At 41.6% G+C, this 17,195-nt stretch overlaps 1 protein-coding gene across 2 annotated transcripts; it reads right to left on the bottom strand.

Annotated features, from left to right (window-relative positions):
* Nucleotides 1–600: 600 nt before the first annotated feature.
* On the bottom strand, nucleotides 601–16,160 carry RAC1 (Rac family small GTPase 1). Of its 2 annotated transcripts, XM_075058733.1 has the most exons (7): nucleotides 15,917–16,083; nucleotides 8,924–8,995; nucleotides 7,404–7,521; nucleotides 4,990–5,046; nucleotides 3,245–3,307; nucleotides 2,391–2,550; nucleotides 601–2,228 (listed from the first exon to the last, which is right to left on the bottom strand). In XM_075058733.1, exons 1-7 carry the CDS (start codon nucleotides 15,949–15,951, stop codon nucleotides 2,098–2,100), a joined length of 636 nt encoding a protein of 211 aa, XP_074914834.1. In that variant the 5' UTR covers nucleotides 15,952–16,083; the 3' UTR covers nucleotides 601–2,097. The 2 variants fall into 2 exon arrangements, with proteins under 2 accessions (XP_074914834.1, XP_074914833.1); XM_075058732.1 differs by lacking the exon at nucleotides 4,990–5,046 and having other exon boundaries at nucleotides 15,917–16,160.
* Between the last annotated feature and the right edge of the window lie 1,035 nt (nucleotides 16,161–17,195).

Below are 17,195 nucleotides of genomic sequence, written 5' to 3'. Positions count from 1 at the left end.
TGCTGGGTGTGACAAAACGTACTTGTTTATAGCTCTTCCAAGAGCTAGATGCTGTGCGGCAAGGTAAGTCACTACCACTAGCAAAGGACAGCGAAGACCTGCCTAGTGCACACTTCCCCCCTGAGGTAGCGGCAGTGGTGCTGCTTTCAGCCCGCTGCAGTGTCTGCCCTGGGGAGTTAACGAGCATAGAGCATGGCTATAAATTTTAAAAGCTAAAATCTGAGGCATTTAAGCACAACCTATACTGCACCACAGCCACAGTTTTATAAGAAAATACATAAGCATTGCTGTTTGCATACAACTGAGTGAAACAGGTATTTTTTTTGCCCTGGTTGGCTGCAGCTTTTAAAACTTTATAATCAGCAGCAGGAACTACTAACACCTCAAATGATAATGCAAGGCCTCTGAAGAAATGTTGTTGAGCATCATATTTAATTCTGGTTCTTAACATCAGGGCCCTACTGAAAGAGCCTGCAGTTAGCACATACATCCCTGAGGAGACAAGTACAGCACACTGCTGGTGGCACTGGAAGAAGACTGCTTATTCATAGTGGTACGAGAATGAGAACACTTGCTCAGAAACTCAAACATTACCACACATGTGATTCAAGGATTTATTAAGTCATACATGCAAAACATACTGCTAATTGCATTAGCAAAAGATCAATGTAAAAACTTCACAATTTTGCAACTTTTAAATTTTGCTTTAGTGGTTGAAAGGGTGTAGTTCAACATTGTATTCCTGCCAGTTTAGAATGTACAGAACATTAGCACTAATTTACAGAACCTCACAGACCCAAGTTACCATTACTCAACCTATGCTGCACACGTACATGTAGTGACATAAAGAACACTTGTCTGCGTTAGTAATGTTATGGTGGTGGGGATAGCTGGCAAACAGTGATATTTGAGAAGGTTCATAGTTTATAGAGGTTTAAAATATAAAAATTACTAAAAATGTGTAAAGCTGCTTCACATGATTTTTACACCTAGTTAATAGACTAAAAGCTCCTCAGAAAGCATATAACTTACTGGGTCAGAAATAACAGGAAAATAAGGAGGATATGCTTGAACATTCTACTCTACGAAAAAAAAGAGCAAATTTCTATCATCAGAAAGGTTTTAAAATACAAGTTATATTGCTCAGTAAGAAGAGATTCTACAAGAAAAGCATTTACTACACAACAGTTTTGGGAATGACTGGTTCAGACCTGTACCTAAAATGAATGCCCTAATAGAAATTCAAAGGAATTTACCTATGAACACCAACCTCTCTTCCACTACTGCACCTCTGGGAAAATGGCTGCTGATTTTAACCTGCAGTAAAAGTCAATTCAGTTTCAGCTACCCTGGCAGTGTAGTGTAAGTAAGTCAGTCATCTGTACAGTGTCAAAATACTGTCTGGCACTATTATTTGATCCAACCCAATATTTCATTTATCCATCACAATACAATGCTGTCAAAAGGACTAGATAGATACACTTCAGTAAGAATAGTTATTTATTTTTTAAATCACAGCAGCAAGAACTAGATTGCAACCAAGCCCTTACCAATGATAAAGCATTTTACACTGTGACTCAAGAGTGTCAGTCATTGGCAAAGATTTAGGTTTGATATACAACGCTATGCAATGACTGTGGGCTGAGAAAACGTTTCATAATAAAACACATTAGAGTGCAGTGTTTTGCTAATTTATGGTACTGTTACTCACTGTGAAAAACTAGAAAGTGTTTTTGTATTTCCTACCAGAAATTAGAGTCATCTTCAAGAAGAATCTTTAAAAAACAGTTTAGTGCTTAGTGTTCATAGCACAACAATGCAACTTAGTTCAGCAGATAGTTTTGGCAACACTTAATTGAGCAAGAATAGGATTTTAAAAATAAGGCTTTACATAGGTTTGTCTTTTCAGGAGTTTGCTTTTAGAAGAATGCAAGGTAACTTTCATACTTTAAACAAATGAAACCGGGAAATTGGTGATTGGTTCAAGAATTTATGGAAGAGAACTAATTTATAACAGAAAAACTTGGCATTGAGTGTGAATGCTCCATTGTTCTGAGCAAAGCACAGGGTTTGGAGTGGGGTGGGGGAGGGTAATGTTTACAGCAGCAGACATTTTCTCTTCCTCTTCTTTACGGGAGGGGGGCACAGAACTGCTCGGATAGCTTCATCAAACACTGTCTTGAGGCCTCGCTGTGTAAGTGCTGAGCATTCTAGATATTTCACTGCACCTGTGGAAAGCAAAAAGGCAATTACAAAGCAGTTTTCCACAATTACAGCAGCACTGCTTCTAGCTAACTCCACAACGAAAGCCAGGCATTTATTTTAATTAAGGTACATCTTCCACAAACAAAATTTAGATCAAGTCAACAATAACCCCGTTGCCATCATACCAATCTCTTTTGCCATGGCAAGGCCCTGTGGGTAGGTGATAGGAGTCAGCTTCTTCTCCTTCAGTTTTTCAATAGTGTCCTTATCATCCCGGAGATCAAGTTTGGTACCCACTAAAATGATGGGGGTGTTGGGGCAATGGTGCCGCACCTCAGGATACCACTGCAAAAAAACAGCGTAGGTTGGGGGGGGGGCAGATTTCCACAAAGGCTCTAAGAGTCAGTTAAAGAGTAAAGGGGAGAACATAAGACCCCGTTAAGGTAGTATTAAAAAAGAGCATACAATTGCAAAACATTTTTAATGAAGCCAAAAGGTATTTCCATATAATTAAAAAATTTACCCTGTTAAGGGCAGTATTTTTCCCACACACCAGAAAAACCCTGATCTGCACTTCCATCACGGTGGAGACCACCTCTCATTTGTGAAGTCTCCACAATGCCATACAGCTGAGTTGTCCAAGGCCCTGAAAGACTGCAACAGTAGCGTGCTCACTGATGCAAGAAACAAGTACCAACCTAATTTTGACATGCTATTGTTTTTCAATGTTTTTCTTTAAATTGCATTAAAAGTGAAGTTCGTGTTTGTGATCTTAGCACCTCGTTGGCTGAAAACTCTTAAACTACTGTTACCCTATCAGCGCATCAAGGAATGATTCATACTTAAGAGCATTTCACATGCCCTGAACTTCCACAACTTACAAGTTAGGCAAATGGATTTCTGCCTTTTCAAACTATATTTCACATTGCCTGCCAAAAAAAAAATTTAAAAAAATTGCCTAACATTTTCTAGACAGTGCTGTAAACTGAACACTATATGTCGAACCCTTAGAAATAAAGTGATACCAGCTTGTACTTACCTTAGCACGGACATTTTCAAAGGAAGCAGGACTCACAAGGGAAAAGCAGATTAAGAAGACATCCTACAAAGCAAGTTGATACAAGTTAGCCCAGCAAAGCAACCATTACAAAATCTCATCACCCTGAAAAGACTAGTATCACCAGCACTTATATCACACTGTCTCCTATATCACACTTGCAAAAGACAAGGTTGACGATACAGTTGCACATGACAATTAGAGGGAGCTTTCCCAAAGGGAAATCATTCCCAGGCAGCTACAAGCAGACACAAAGGGTGAGGGGAACCAACAACAAATAGATTGTAGTCAAGTTCATAATCGGCTGCTGCAGTAGCCAGCAACTAAAGCACTAACACCACTGCACTGCAAGCTTTTTTTCCCCTAAATGTCGCTTCTTCTCCCTCACTGGCATTCAGGAAAAAAACCCACTTCAGATCCCTGACAAACACAGGAAGTAATGGAGAATCATCAGACTGGCTTCTGAACTGCAGTTGGATGCTCTCTGCAGACATCTAAGTGATTTAAGCCTTGAAAGACATGTAACTCATCAGCATAGGATGTTGCAAAGTGTTAACCATTGGCACTGATTTTTGAAATACGAATATACCATTAATATACTATCAAGTAGTCTTAAAATTGCAAAGGCAAAGTATAGAGGATGGGATAAAAAAAAAAAATCACATAACGATAATTTCTGCAATGATTACTTCCATGCCCAAGTCAGAGGAATCTTGTAGAACTGTCACTTCTACTGAATAGTAGTATAATAAGATTTCAGAACTTCTGTATAACCAAATTAGGATTGAGAAGGGTATTAAAAACCTCGACAGTCCCTCCTTCCCTTTCTAAATAATGAGAAAGCAGAGAGAAAAGTAGGTGTTTTTAGGGATCTTGCACATCTTGCTTTTCAACTGAAGGCAAAAGAAAGATTCTAAGTAAGAGCAGGTAAAAACATTTTAGAGCACATGTTCATACTAACTGCTGTACAGTATACACTGCAAAAAAACCAATGAGTTTCATACATGATACACTGTAGTCTACAAGCATTCAGAATAACCACAAAATAATTTGCTCTGTCTAACCAGATGAAGATTACAATCTTGCTGTATGACCCAAAACTCAATAAACGTCTCTCAAAGAAGCCCAACTTTCACCAACCTACCTCTGCATCCATACTTATTCCGGTATCAAATGTGTTAAAGAATCAGGCATTTCAGAATGTTAGTTGATTGTGCTGCATTTCAAGGCATTTTGTTAGGTCAGCATCTGACATCTGCACTGCTAAGCACTTGCAACCCAGTTGTTCATGCATCACCCCAACAAGTTTCCGTAGCAGCATCCCAGAAGAAGAAAGAAACAACATCAAATAATGTGATACTATGGCCACTACTTCTGTTTTCCAATTTTGCAGGTTTGTGGTGACTGAAGTTCTGCACGTTACACAGACTCTGTCCTTTACTAGCTCCAGAAATTAAAAAATTCTGTGTAACCATGAGGAATTATTTGAAGATTTCAGGTGTCTTGCACACTACTAATCTTAGTAAGCAGGAGGAAAAGCTATTTATTTACAATAAAAAGTTTTGTCTTAGCAACTCATACAAAGAGATTTGGTAACACAGTTCCCAGATCTAGCAATTCAATAGTTCCAAGAAAACTAGTTGTTTAAAAAATAGGGGCCAATTTATCACTATCGTAAGCAAGACAGGATGACAGAACTTGGAACTGAAGTTTAAAGTTTTACATACGGCAATAGGTTGATCTGTCAGACTGGAAGATATATTCTTACCATTGGTTCCTCCAACCTAATAACAGTAGGAGATAAAGTTACTCCTAAAATGGATTTAAGGGAAAACGTTCTCAGCAATTTGTGCTCACAAATATTCACAACATGGCTTTTCTTCTTAAGAGAGACGCTGCCCTGTAATTCAGCACAACCAACTACCTGCATCCAGAACAGACCACCAGACTGCCCCATAAACCTGTAAATGTCAGTCTGCGTTGTCAGAAGAGACTTGCAAGAGCAAATTTCTCATGGAAAGCATCCTCCTAACTTATTGCTTTGGTCTCCTGAGGAAATAAAGTTAACCACCTTTTCTGTCCCAACTTCTTCCTTCCCCAAATATTTTGAATTGCTGCTAAATTGCAAATACATTCAGGAGAAGGTATTAAATTCCCATATATTTTAAGGAAAAAAAATATTAATACAGGAAAAAGATACAAATTAATGCCTCCACTATGTCAAAGTCCTTACTGTGAAGTTAATAGCTGTAAACTGCTGGGTGGCTAATCGAGATACACATATTGGCCAAGTAATCAGCAACACCTGCTTTCACCTTACCCAGAACATAGTTCAGGTGCACATAAGGGGAAACAAGGGGCCACAAGAACATGCGAGGGGTGAGTTTTAAATAGCACAATGAAGGAAGGGGGAGGCTGAAGGCAGATCCTAAAAAGAGTCAGGCTGCATCAGCTCCACTGTTCTCTTCCTCTGTGCTTTTTGTTAATTTCATGGGGTTTTTTGTCCCTTAACTGATGATGAGTCTTACATATTGCACAAGTCTAAAATCCAAAGACTGCTTCGTAAGTTCAAGACTTACCACCCCGTTTCATTTTCTGCTGTAAAAAAAACCAATTCAAATAACTGAAAGTACTTCAAACCTTTACTTAACAGTTTTACATGCTTGTACAGAAGAGATTTTTTTTCCCCAATGCATGCTTAGATTGACATGGAATTCTTTTGCAGTCTATCAGAAAGCCACAGTTATTTTAGCAGGCTGAAGACATGCACATGCGTTCCATCCCTTTGTCATAGAGGAGGAACAATACCCTCCCTTACAACTCTGCTTTCTCACACTATTCAGTCATCTTTCAACATACCTTTTTCTATCATTAGATACTTTTTTGAAAATATCTTTACAATGTTAAGCAAAGCTTAAGTTTTAAGTATCCTTTAGATATCTAAGTATTAGAGAAAAACAGTTTTCCATTGTCTCTCTTCCTAGGAAATGCAGATATTTCTGGCATTTCTACTAGAGTTGCCTACAACTGGCAAGTTCTTATCCATCTTGGGTATTGTAACTGATGGGAAAGCCTAACTGTAAGAGTTAGTGAGTAGTGAATTACAGAAAATTGTGAATTAAGACAGTTTACTAAAAAAAGCATCAGAGCTGATTAAATAAGATTCACATTATTCAAGAGAGCAGTTATACTGTAGAATAACTGAGAACAATTTTGCATTTTACCTTATTATCATTGAATATATATTTGACAGTTAACAACAACAGTAATCAATGCCAAAAAAACCTGCAAATTACCACCTTTCTTTACGTATAGCACAGCTCCACCAGATAAAAGTAACTGCTCTAAAGAGACTAGAAAACCAGCCTCTACAAAGATTAATTGTAGCTGAAGCCGCACTGGAAAGAACAGAGCGCATTACTTCAGCATTTTCCTTACATGAGGAAGGATGCAGCATGCAGACAGGACTTAACCAGTTGCAAGCACAGAAGACAGAAGCACATTTGTATTGATGTTATAGCACAAACTACAAGAAGTAATAAAATAGCCACAGCCTTAAGTACATTAGAAAGCTCCAACACAGCCTCTGTCAATACCAATAATATCTTCATTCAGTACTGCCTCCTTCACATTTAGAACATCTTCACAGATACTAAACAATATCAAGTGCTTAGCAGTGACAGTGTCAGGTTGCAGCCAAGCAGCACGCCTATAAACAAAAACAAACCCTGCTTTTGGCAGGCATGCTAACCTTAAAAATCAAGGGACTAGCTGATGGAACTATTCACCAAGGCGTTTTTGGTTTTGTTTTGGGGGGTTTTGTGTTTGTTTTTTTCTTGTTTTAAATCAAGCATTCTAGCTGACTCTGAGGCTGCAACTACACAAAAGCCAACATGTATCAGTGCACAGAAATACACAAGCATGCAAATTTTAACATTTGTACAACTGTACACACATCAAAGATTGTAATATTACAGCTACAGCACGTAGGATGAAAGAAGGTAGCTTGCAACGAGTCACTGTTACTAATAAATACAAGATGTCCAGATGTGACAACGTTGGCCTCACGTTCAAAAAGAAGAAACCTTTATGTTGGACAAAGCTGTACAGATTCTTTCTAGTTTCACACTGTAGTTCTTACTGTTTGCGGATAGGAGAGTGGACGTAGTCTGTCATAGTCCTCTTGACCAGCTGTATCCCACAAGCCCAGATTGACCGGTTTTCCATCAACCATTACATTAGCAGAGTAGTTGTCGAAACTAAAAAAATAAAGAGTTAGCTGCATTAGCTTGCAGTAAAATAGGGCACTGAAGGACTTTTTCCTACAGATTCCTAACTGGGAACATTACAAAAGGAAACATTTTATTGCACCCTTCTGCTCCCCAGAAACAGCAAAGTTGTTCTTTAAATACTGAGCCTGGTATGGGGTAATGGAAGGAAAAAATATGCACAATAGACTTGGTCCAGTCTAAAGAGAAGTCATCTTTTTCATTGCTCTTCCAAAGGAAGTGTTAATCTCAGTAAGTACAAGAAAGTTTGCGCTTAGCAAGCACTTTCCAGTCATAGTGGGACATTCAGCAAATTAATGTTTCATTTTGTAAGACTTTGAACAGCAGATACATGAGCAACAACCAAGAAATCCTTAATGACAACAGTACTAAGAAAAAAAACCTTATTAATTCTGCTAATCAAGAACCCCTCCAATGAAATATCAAAGTTAATACCCAGGGGCCAGTAAAGGCATGATTTTTACCTTATCACTACTGTAGGCACAAAGGTTTTAATGATTTGTTACGGCTAAACTAAGTCCACTAGGAACACAAGCATACTGTCATGCAAAAATGTGGACTTAAGACCACAAAAAGGAAACAGGAGTAATTAAGACAACAAGGCCTTAGAAGGGTAACTGAAGTCATCTGTAAATTGCGTTAGAATGTATTTTGTTACCTGAAGAAACCATCATTACTCACAGAGAGCAAGATAGCCAGATAAACAGACATCCAAAAACGGCAAGGAAGCTGCTAGTGTATAAAACACCTCCCCCCAACAGGCCCTCAAAAAGAGAACTACACTAATACCGATACTGACAAATCCTTACATGCAAGAAAATGGGAAGCACCAAAATAAATGAATCCCAACAATCATGCCTGAGGAGCTATAGAGCTGTGGCTGGCTTAGCACAGGATTGGCAGTAGTACAAAAAGTGGAAGGAACAACAAAAAAAAAAAAAAACAACAACACAAAAACACCACTCTAGTCACATAAACCAACTATTTCTGACTACGCTATGATGTTTTTACAAGCTGTTCAGCCTTGGGACTGCTTATTATGAATGATATTAAAGATAGGAATAACACATTATTTCAACAGAGAACAGCATCTAATAAAGTGTTAGAAAAGGTTAGTTCCCTAATAAGCAAGGCTTAGTGAGCAGAGAGAGGCTAAACTGATGGAGCATGAACAAGCACAGGTATGACTGTGCTATGCAGTAAAAGCCCAAAGTGCTTCTCCTTACACACACCTAGATACTCAGTTAAACATTTAAGATGAAACTGAGGGATGCTTGCAGTCAATTCAAACAATTCAGGTAAGGAACCTGGAATGGCAGCAAGCACAGAGAAGTTGACATAAATTTGTTTTTAGGATTTTATAAGTACTTACACAGTGGGTATGTATTCTCCAGGAAATGCATTGGTTGTGTAACTGATGAGTAGGCATGTTTTACCTACAGCACTGTAAAAAGAGAAAATTCACATGTAAAAAACATTCATCTTTAACAATGAGAAATAATAGGGAAGACGACTGATTACATCCAGTCGTCTAAGGAACAACTGAATGCCAACAGTAACTATTGTGCAGAAAAACAGCTAATAGACTGTAGCCTTAAGACTACTAGCAATGAAAACACACCTAATATAATAAACATCCATTTTGTAAAGTGGTAAATTACCAAATTTTGTTAATCTTTAGACAAAACAAAAAAAACAAACAAGTATTAATAAGACTAACATCTGCTAGTCACCTGACTGGCTACTCATCAAGACTGCCTTACTCCAACTCCCTGAAATTAAAAAAACCTGAAAACTATTTCCAGATACCCTTTACACAATTCCAAAACTTCCTCTTTTCCAGAAAATGGTATATTTTCACATTAAGTGAAATTTGAAAAAGCTTGAAAAGTATCATTTCTCAACACATCATTACTTTTGAGAATTTGAGGCATAAATACGAAAGATAATCCTCGTAATATTTATTGCTATCGCAAAATTACTTCCCACATGCATTTGTCAACTATTCAAACATTTCAGAAACTGATTTATAGATACATTACATTCCAATGTTGAAGAACTTGAAACACCGAACCTTTCTGCATCGATCTAATTCTGAACAGCTTCAAATGGGGGCAGGACAAGGTTCTGTCCCAGATTTCTTTCAAAACTCTGGCAGCCAGCTCCCTCCTTCTCCACCCTCCTCCCCACATCTTATCTAGAGTCAAACATTAGATTAATGACACCACTGAATTTTTATTACAGTTCCAATTAAAAGGTTGGAAAACTTGAAATTGGACCATATTTTCTTCTTTAAAATAGACTCCGCAAAGAGCGTTTCTGACACTGCAGACTGGGTCCCATGCTGGTTTCTCACTTGAGGCGCATAATCCTTTAACAGTGTGAGAGATTCCAGAAGTGAATGTGCAACTAGTTCCTCAAAAGCGATAATGCCCAGACAGCCTTACAGTCTTCCCAATCACTCTTCTCAAACAGACAAACTCTCATGCAAGGAAAACTGCATTGTCTTGCAGATGTTTTATCACTACAACAATTTGGTCAAAGCAAGTCAGCAGTAACTTTCAAACCTTACTGTACTTACACATATAATCTTGCCATTAGTATTAGGTTTGACTCATGAGCCTCCTGAACTATATCTTTCACAAGCTGAAGGAACTCATTAAAGTTTTAGTCTAGAACTACAGTTAACATGAAAAAAACCAACAAAACAAACCCAAAACCCCAACACAAAAAAAACACAAAAACCAAACCCAACCCAAGAACCAAATACTATTGCTAAAAATATCCTATTATCCTTTAGCTTCTGCAGAAGAAAAAAAAATAACTCGCACAAACAAGCTTCATTCAAGGGCTTACTAGCTCTCCAGCTGCAAACATTTTGAGGCATTCCCATCTGAATTTTACTATGTATCTTCCACTTAAATAACTGCATTTCTTCTCTTGGTTTGGAAGCATGTAGGCTGTCCCTTCACTTACCAAAGATTGTCTTCAAAATGTTACTTAAAATGATTTAGCACTCAACATTAACCAACCAGCCTTACCTAGTAACTCACAATTTAAGGCAGGTTAAGTAAATTTGAGCTTTGTCACAACCATAAGTTACTGTGTATCTTATAGCAGAATCTGTAACAAGTCTTTCCATTAAACTTTAAGCAGTTCCATACTGCATTAGCCCAAGAAGCAGCATCTGACATTACCTTAAATCCCTGAGCTATGAAAGAGTTGCTTCAATGTGCAAAGTTATCTAGGATTTTATCCTATATGCCCATTTTTTAATTGTAATTTTATGTTTCTGAGCTGACACCTAGCATAACATCCCATCTGCTGCAACTCTTTCTGACCATACCATGCTGTTTTCCACACTTTTCACACCTGCTTCTAAGGAAACAAGATGCCTGCTCCTTGCACAGTCTGAGATTTTATTTTTTTTCCTTTCAGCATGCACTCTCTTTCACCAAGCTCTAACACCACCACAAAAAAGAGGGCATTTAATTCTTGGTAATAATTCTCTTGGTAATAATTGGTAAGTACAACCTCTGAACATTTTCCTGCAGTAACAGGCTTAAGACATACTTGCGCTCAAAAGTAGGAGAGGGATCTACCCTTCAAGAACTTGTGTGGGAAAGAATCAGGGACCAGTATGACAACACAGCTAGCTAATTTAACAGCTGTCAAAAGAGCAGATCCCATCTTATCTCCTGCACTAGCACTCACTGACTCTGTAACAAGCCAGAACAAGGGGTTAAGGAAAGCTATTTGTTCCCTGAGCTATCAGTTAGATCAGTTTGAATATATTGCTGAATTGCACTCACAACACTATAAAGCAGGCCACACTGGTTCAGCTTATAAAGGACAAACGTGAAAACCTTTAAAATACTGAGAGGAGCAAAAGCCGGCTTCTTTGGGAAATTTCTTGAGGCGCAGAGGCTACGTGTTGTCATGCTTCTAGAACCTGTTTGGTCTGATGCTTCATTTTCCAGTAAGTTCATTACAGGTAATTTAAGCTTCTAACAAATTAATGTTGAACTCAACATTTTCAGCAGTGGCTCAAGAACTGTTCTCTGCACCCAGGCTCCTTTGCTCACCTTGCACTGAAATGGGTGAGTCTGCTCTGGCTAATCAAAACAGTGCAGGAAAGAGGTGGTGAGAGATTTCAGTCCAAGCTTGGAAGTGTGTTTCTGCAGCACTGATCAGCCAGAGTCATTTAAACAAGAAAAAACACGTTCAACAACCCTGTTTCAGGCTTGCTCCATCTAGGTTTCCTGCTTTCCTTGCCTTTTGGCTCACTGCCCTATGAATCAGATCATTATGGTCACCAGTCAAACACTAATGCCTACCTTTATTTATAAAGTACATACTCCAAGTACTTTATCAACTTTTTTAGACTCCTAACTTCTGTATTAAAGCAACTCCCCTACAGAGAATTCTAACTGTTTGGCAAAATATAAGACCTTGTACATAAAGGCTGAGACTAAGAAACTAAAATAACACCAAACCAAGATTAGTCATAACAAGATTTCTAGCAACTACTTAATCATAGGTCTGTCCACCCACTATTACATAAATGAAACTACTAACATTTGACTGTAATTAAAAACATGGCCTACAGAAATCTGGTGTTTTAACCACTTAACAATAAGCGAAAGACTTAAAAAAGACAGCACTGAGTCCCTTATTGCTTCCGGGTACCATCAAGGAATCAATGTATTTATACAACCATGTATGTATTAATTCCTGAAAACAAAACATGTCATCTCTTTCCTGGCCTTATTTACACTGACAAGTTTTATGAAGTTTCCCCACGGTGTTAAAGGTGCTTGGAGCCATGTTATATGACAGGCACTGAAATGTCATTGGAGTACCTGCACCAGTACTTCTTCCACTCTAAAGGCACTAGAGCTGCACAGATGGCTGAGAGTCTCCTGCTTTCCTGCAACTAAAAACTAATTGTGAGAATTTAGTTCGTATTTGCAGTCATGGTAATGGAGGTCAGCTGAAGTACTTGCTGGTTTACTTCCAGAAACACCAATATCTGCAAACAGGTGGCAGCCTTCCTAAAAGGCTTTGATTATGTCATTTCTTTCTTTCTGTGATCCACATGAACTACCTCCCTAGCAGACATGATGTACAACATCCCGGGTCTTCACTCATACATTAAACAGCAGCTGAGATTTCTTTAGTACCATCCTCAGATCAAAAGTTCAGTGTTTTTGCTATATTAGGTTTAGATACTGGCTCTGCCAGATAAGCTGTTTTACTTACTATGACACACCCTCTCCCAAATGTGCTGTCCAGGACCTACAACACTACTGCATTTTTTAAACTTTAAAGGTTCGGTAACACAAGTTACTAGATTTCAAGTCACTGCACTCTCTACAGATAGCATTGGAGGGACCCGAAGTGTTCAGCATCTTACACCAACACTGCACTACACTCAGTAAGAAGCCAATTACCACCACCACCACCCTTCTCAACAAGCTATCAAATCAAATACATCATAGCTTTAGCAGATAAGGCCTCAAATTAAGCAGAGTTCAAAACAAGGACTCTTAGTTCACTGCTCTTGTTCTTACAATATTTCTACAATTAAAAATGCCTACAAAAGAGCATGAAGCGTGACCGCTTCTGTGGCATCTAGTAATCCTTTCTCCAAAATGCAGAGCTTCCCCTAATGTTACACGACATTACTGGAGATTTCATACCACTTAACAGCTGCCTTTTTAGAGTGAAAACAAAAGCTGCTAAAAATAACTTACACCAATGCTTTTTCTCGAGTGTCAATCAACAGCAATTCCTGCAGTTACCCAAGTGCAGTGCTCTTCATCTGTCCTGCACATTCCTACTGCTCTATATCACCAAGAAGTCAAAGCAACAGTTGCCATTTATTCTTCCCCAAACAATCCTCACAGTGAAGGAAAAAAAAAAAAAGGGGGGGGGGCAAAATATGATGGCACAACTAGCATACATGCCATGTTTTTCTAGTCAAATTAGTTGTCTAAACAGATACTAGTCAAAGCTCTAAGAATAAACACAAGTTACATATGAGAAACAGCCTACTCATTTACAAATTAAAAAAATAATAATCACACAGGTACTTCCAAAGCTTTGTTTATTTTGTTCCTAGCAGACCTTTGCAGAGAGTACATAAAACAATACCTAAGTTTTATATTACATAAGCAAATCTTTAACTTGCATTGTTTTAGAGAAACTCTAAAGCTTTAGCCTTATCTAAGCCAAACATTACACATTTCCTAGAATACCTGTAATGCTTGAACTTCTGAAGCAGCAGCACGGAGAAACACAAATAGTTAAACTTTTTTTAAGAACACTGAACAGAGAACGATACAAAGCTGCCAAAAATGAGCAATAGTGCCCGGATGGAACCTTAAGAGAGATTTGTTTCTAACTAACAAGGAAGGAAAACAAATTAAACTACTGTATTTTGTTCACACACATGTACAAAACTCAGGTAGAATTACATGACTTTCATCTCGAAGACAAAGAGCAATAAACATGTTAGGAAGTGGAATGGTTTACAAAGCAACTGACGAAAGGAACTGTTTTGTTGAATAAATTACTGAACATTATATGGTTTGTCTGTGCTGAGTTCTCAAATCCAGTGGAGGAAGTAGACTGAACTTTTTCCCCCCACCCAAACATGATGCATTGCATTTATTTACAGCATTGTCACAGACGACATGGTTCAGTTGAATTAAAAAAAAATTATAATAGAAGAGCAAATTTGTTGGTTTTAAAATCAATACAACCAAAACAACAGTCCATAGTTATCCTACCTAGCATCAAAGAATTGCATTACTATGAAAAGACTTCATTTGTCAAGATGCCACTTTCATGTTCATATTGCTCAAAATCTTACACAGCAAGTCAAGACAAGTTTGTCACTAGACTAAATTTATCTTTCAACCATACTTAGTCACCTTTTTAGGGTCTCTACATCTTAAAAAACAAAACAAAAAAAACCCCACACAAATAACTTGAAGATTAAGCCACCACGTGAAATTACAGGCAGTGGCAAGACCATTTAGCTACACTTCACTCCTCTGTCATCTACAGAAGTTTGCTGTGATACCAATTATGCTCAGCCTACACTAGGATTTTTGTTTCTCCTAAGGGGAAAAAAAACCCTCACAAACTGCATAAGACAAGTCTTGTTTTCCAGCTGGCCTGTGATGCTCCCCTGAGCTCTGACAACCAGTAAGAGGAAGAATGCCTCCAAGTTGATGGGAATAGCATCATGGACAATATTCAGAAGTAGCAAACACACAAACTCTTTCCCTGCCACAACTCCAGCATTCCTCACATTGAAATCCAACAGCTAAACTTAAGAGTTAACTCGATTCCAAAAAGCATCCTCAAGTTGTTTCACTTATAAGTAATACTACATTGGAATGCTGTAGGTGTAACAGTTCTTTACAGACAAGTTTATTTGTATTTCAAGTGCTTTATCAGCCTCCTTTAGACAGGAACCTTACAAGACTAGATCTGTGCATGCAGGAAAACAGTCTCTGCTCACAAGCATTTACAATCTGCTTAGTTTAGCCCATTTCACTTTGTTTTACGGCAAGAATCAGATGTCAAAAATCAAGCTACAAACAGTAGTAAGTTTGCTACTCCCACAAAAGGTACTTCAAACCAATATTAAATTTCCCATACCGTGAAAAGCACGGCAATTCTTTTTTTTAATAGGCTTTGATCACTTCGCTGTGTCTACTGACGAAGGCAACACCAGAAACAAGCGACAGCTCCCGGGTGAGCCGGAAGACGCGGCCCACCCCTCCAGAACAAACCCGAAGCACACACCCTCCTCCACCACGGCAGGCGAAACCCACTTCTGTCAGCACCCACCCCAATTATTCGGCCACCACCACGGCACCCACCCCCGGAGCACCTTCCCCGGCAGCAATCCAGCGCTCGGGGCGGGGGGGGCGGTAAGCGACACCCACCGCTCACCAACACCCCTGCAGACGCTCGCTCTCCCGCTCCCCCAGGCAGCCACCATTTGCTCGCAGCAGTCATCGCCTTGCCCCACGCTTCCCTCCCCTCCCCCGCCACCAGCAGGAAGCCGCGGCCGCCACCCACCCCCCCACACACACGCACCGCCTCGCCGCCGACACCCCCGGCCCCGGCGAGCCCCCCGCACCCCCCTCAGCGGCGGCTGGGCCGCGCCCGGGCCCCGCGGCGGGAGCGCCCACAACTTGCGGCGGGGCCCGGGCGGCCCGCGCCGCTCCCCGCCTCACGGCCGGACGCCCTTCCACACACACACACACACACACCCACCCACCCCCGGGGGCCGGTGGAGCGCCTCAGGGCGAGGGCCCGACCGAGGGGTCCCCCTCAGACTTACCCGTCGCCCACCACCACACACTTGATGGCCTGCATCGGGGCTGCGCCGCGGCGGCGGCGGGTCCTTGCTGCCGAGCGGGGCGGGGAGGGGAGGGCCGGGCCGCGCACGAAGGGAGCCGGCGGCGGTCTCCGCACCAGGTCGCGGCCGCCTCCGCCCTGTGCCTGGGAGCGGGGACGAGGCAGCGGCCACCACCCAAGGCGGGGAGAGGGAGGACTGCGGGGACACAGGAAGCTGCTGCTCCACTCACATCCGGCCGGGCTGCGCTCGGCCCCCGCGGCCCCGCCTTCGGGCCCAGCTCGGCGACACCCCGCCCTGGCGGGGAGCCGCTTCGGCGCCGCCGCTTCGGGCCTCTTCGGCCAGGCGGCGCGCGGCGCCGAGCGGGCTTCGGCCGCGATCGGCAGCGATCGGCTTTCTCCGGCGCGCCGGGAGGACTTCGGGCACCATCGGCGGCGCTCGGTGCCGCTTGCCGCCGAGCCGGGGCGGCCGCCATGCTTGTGCTACTAACCCAGTCAGGGGACGGGGCGCGGGGCGGGGGGGGGGAGGCCTCCTCCGGCTCCCGCCGCCTCAGGAGCCGGGGGGCCCCCAGGGCGATCCCATGTGTTTTTTTTCTCTAAACAGTCAGAGCCTTACTGAAATGCGATGTCATGCGCTGGCACTGCTGAGGCAAGCAAGCAGCCTCGTGCTGCGAGCAGGGCTGGCAGCGGTCCGCAGGCCGCGGGAGAGGCCGCCCTGCCGTCTGCAGCCAGCCTCCGGCCATGGGCGCGAGTCGGGGCGTCATCCCACACCAGCCCTGTCCACTGCCTCTGGCAGCCGCCCTGTCCTGTCACGACAAACCCCTCTCAAACAAAAAGCTGTCTTCTCACACCACTTTGGATCCTGTCTTTCGCTCCCGACACAGTCTAACGCAATCCTAGCACCCATCTGCTATCAGGACATCACGCACTGATCTGATTCTTGGGGTCTCATGAAGCATGTTCACGTGAAATTACATTTGCCCTACAGATTTACTCAGCGGGTGTAGCTCAAGTTACGAGAGACAACCCACAACGTTCCTGATGGGCTGCCGTGGGCAGATGCCCATTTTCCCCAGAGAGCCACCCGCTGTGGGACAGTCCTTCTGTATTGGCTTTGTGTGGCAAGGTTTTGGGGGGGGGGTTACAGGGGTGGCTTCTGTAAGAAGCTGCTGGAAGCTTCCCCCATGTCCGACAGAGCCTATACCAGCCGGCTCTAAGACAGACCCATCGCTGGCCAAGGCCGAGCCAATCAGCAATAGTGGTAA

The sequence above is a fragment of the Buteo buteo genome, chromosome 27 (genome assembly GCF_964188355.1).
Source record: "Buteo buteo chromosome 27, bButBut1.hap1.1, whole genome shotgun sequence".
Lineage (NCBI taxonomy): Eukaryota > Metazoa > Chordata > Aves > Accipitriformes > Accipitridae > Buteo > Buteo buteo.
The sequence above is the reverse complement of the archived record's forward strand: the minus strand, read 5'-3'. Positions and strand labels throughout refer to the sequence as shown.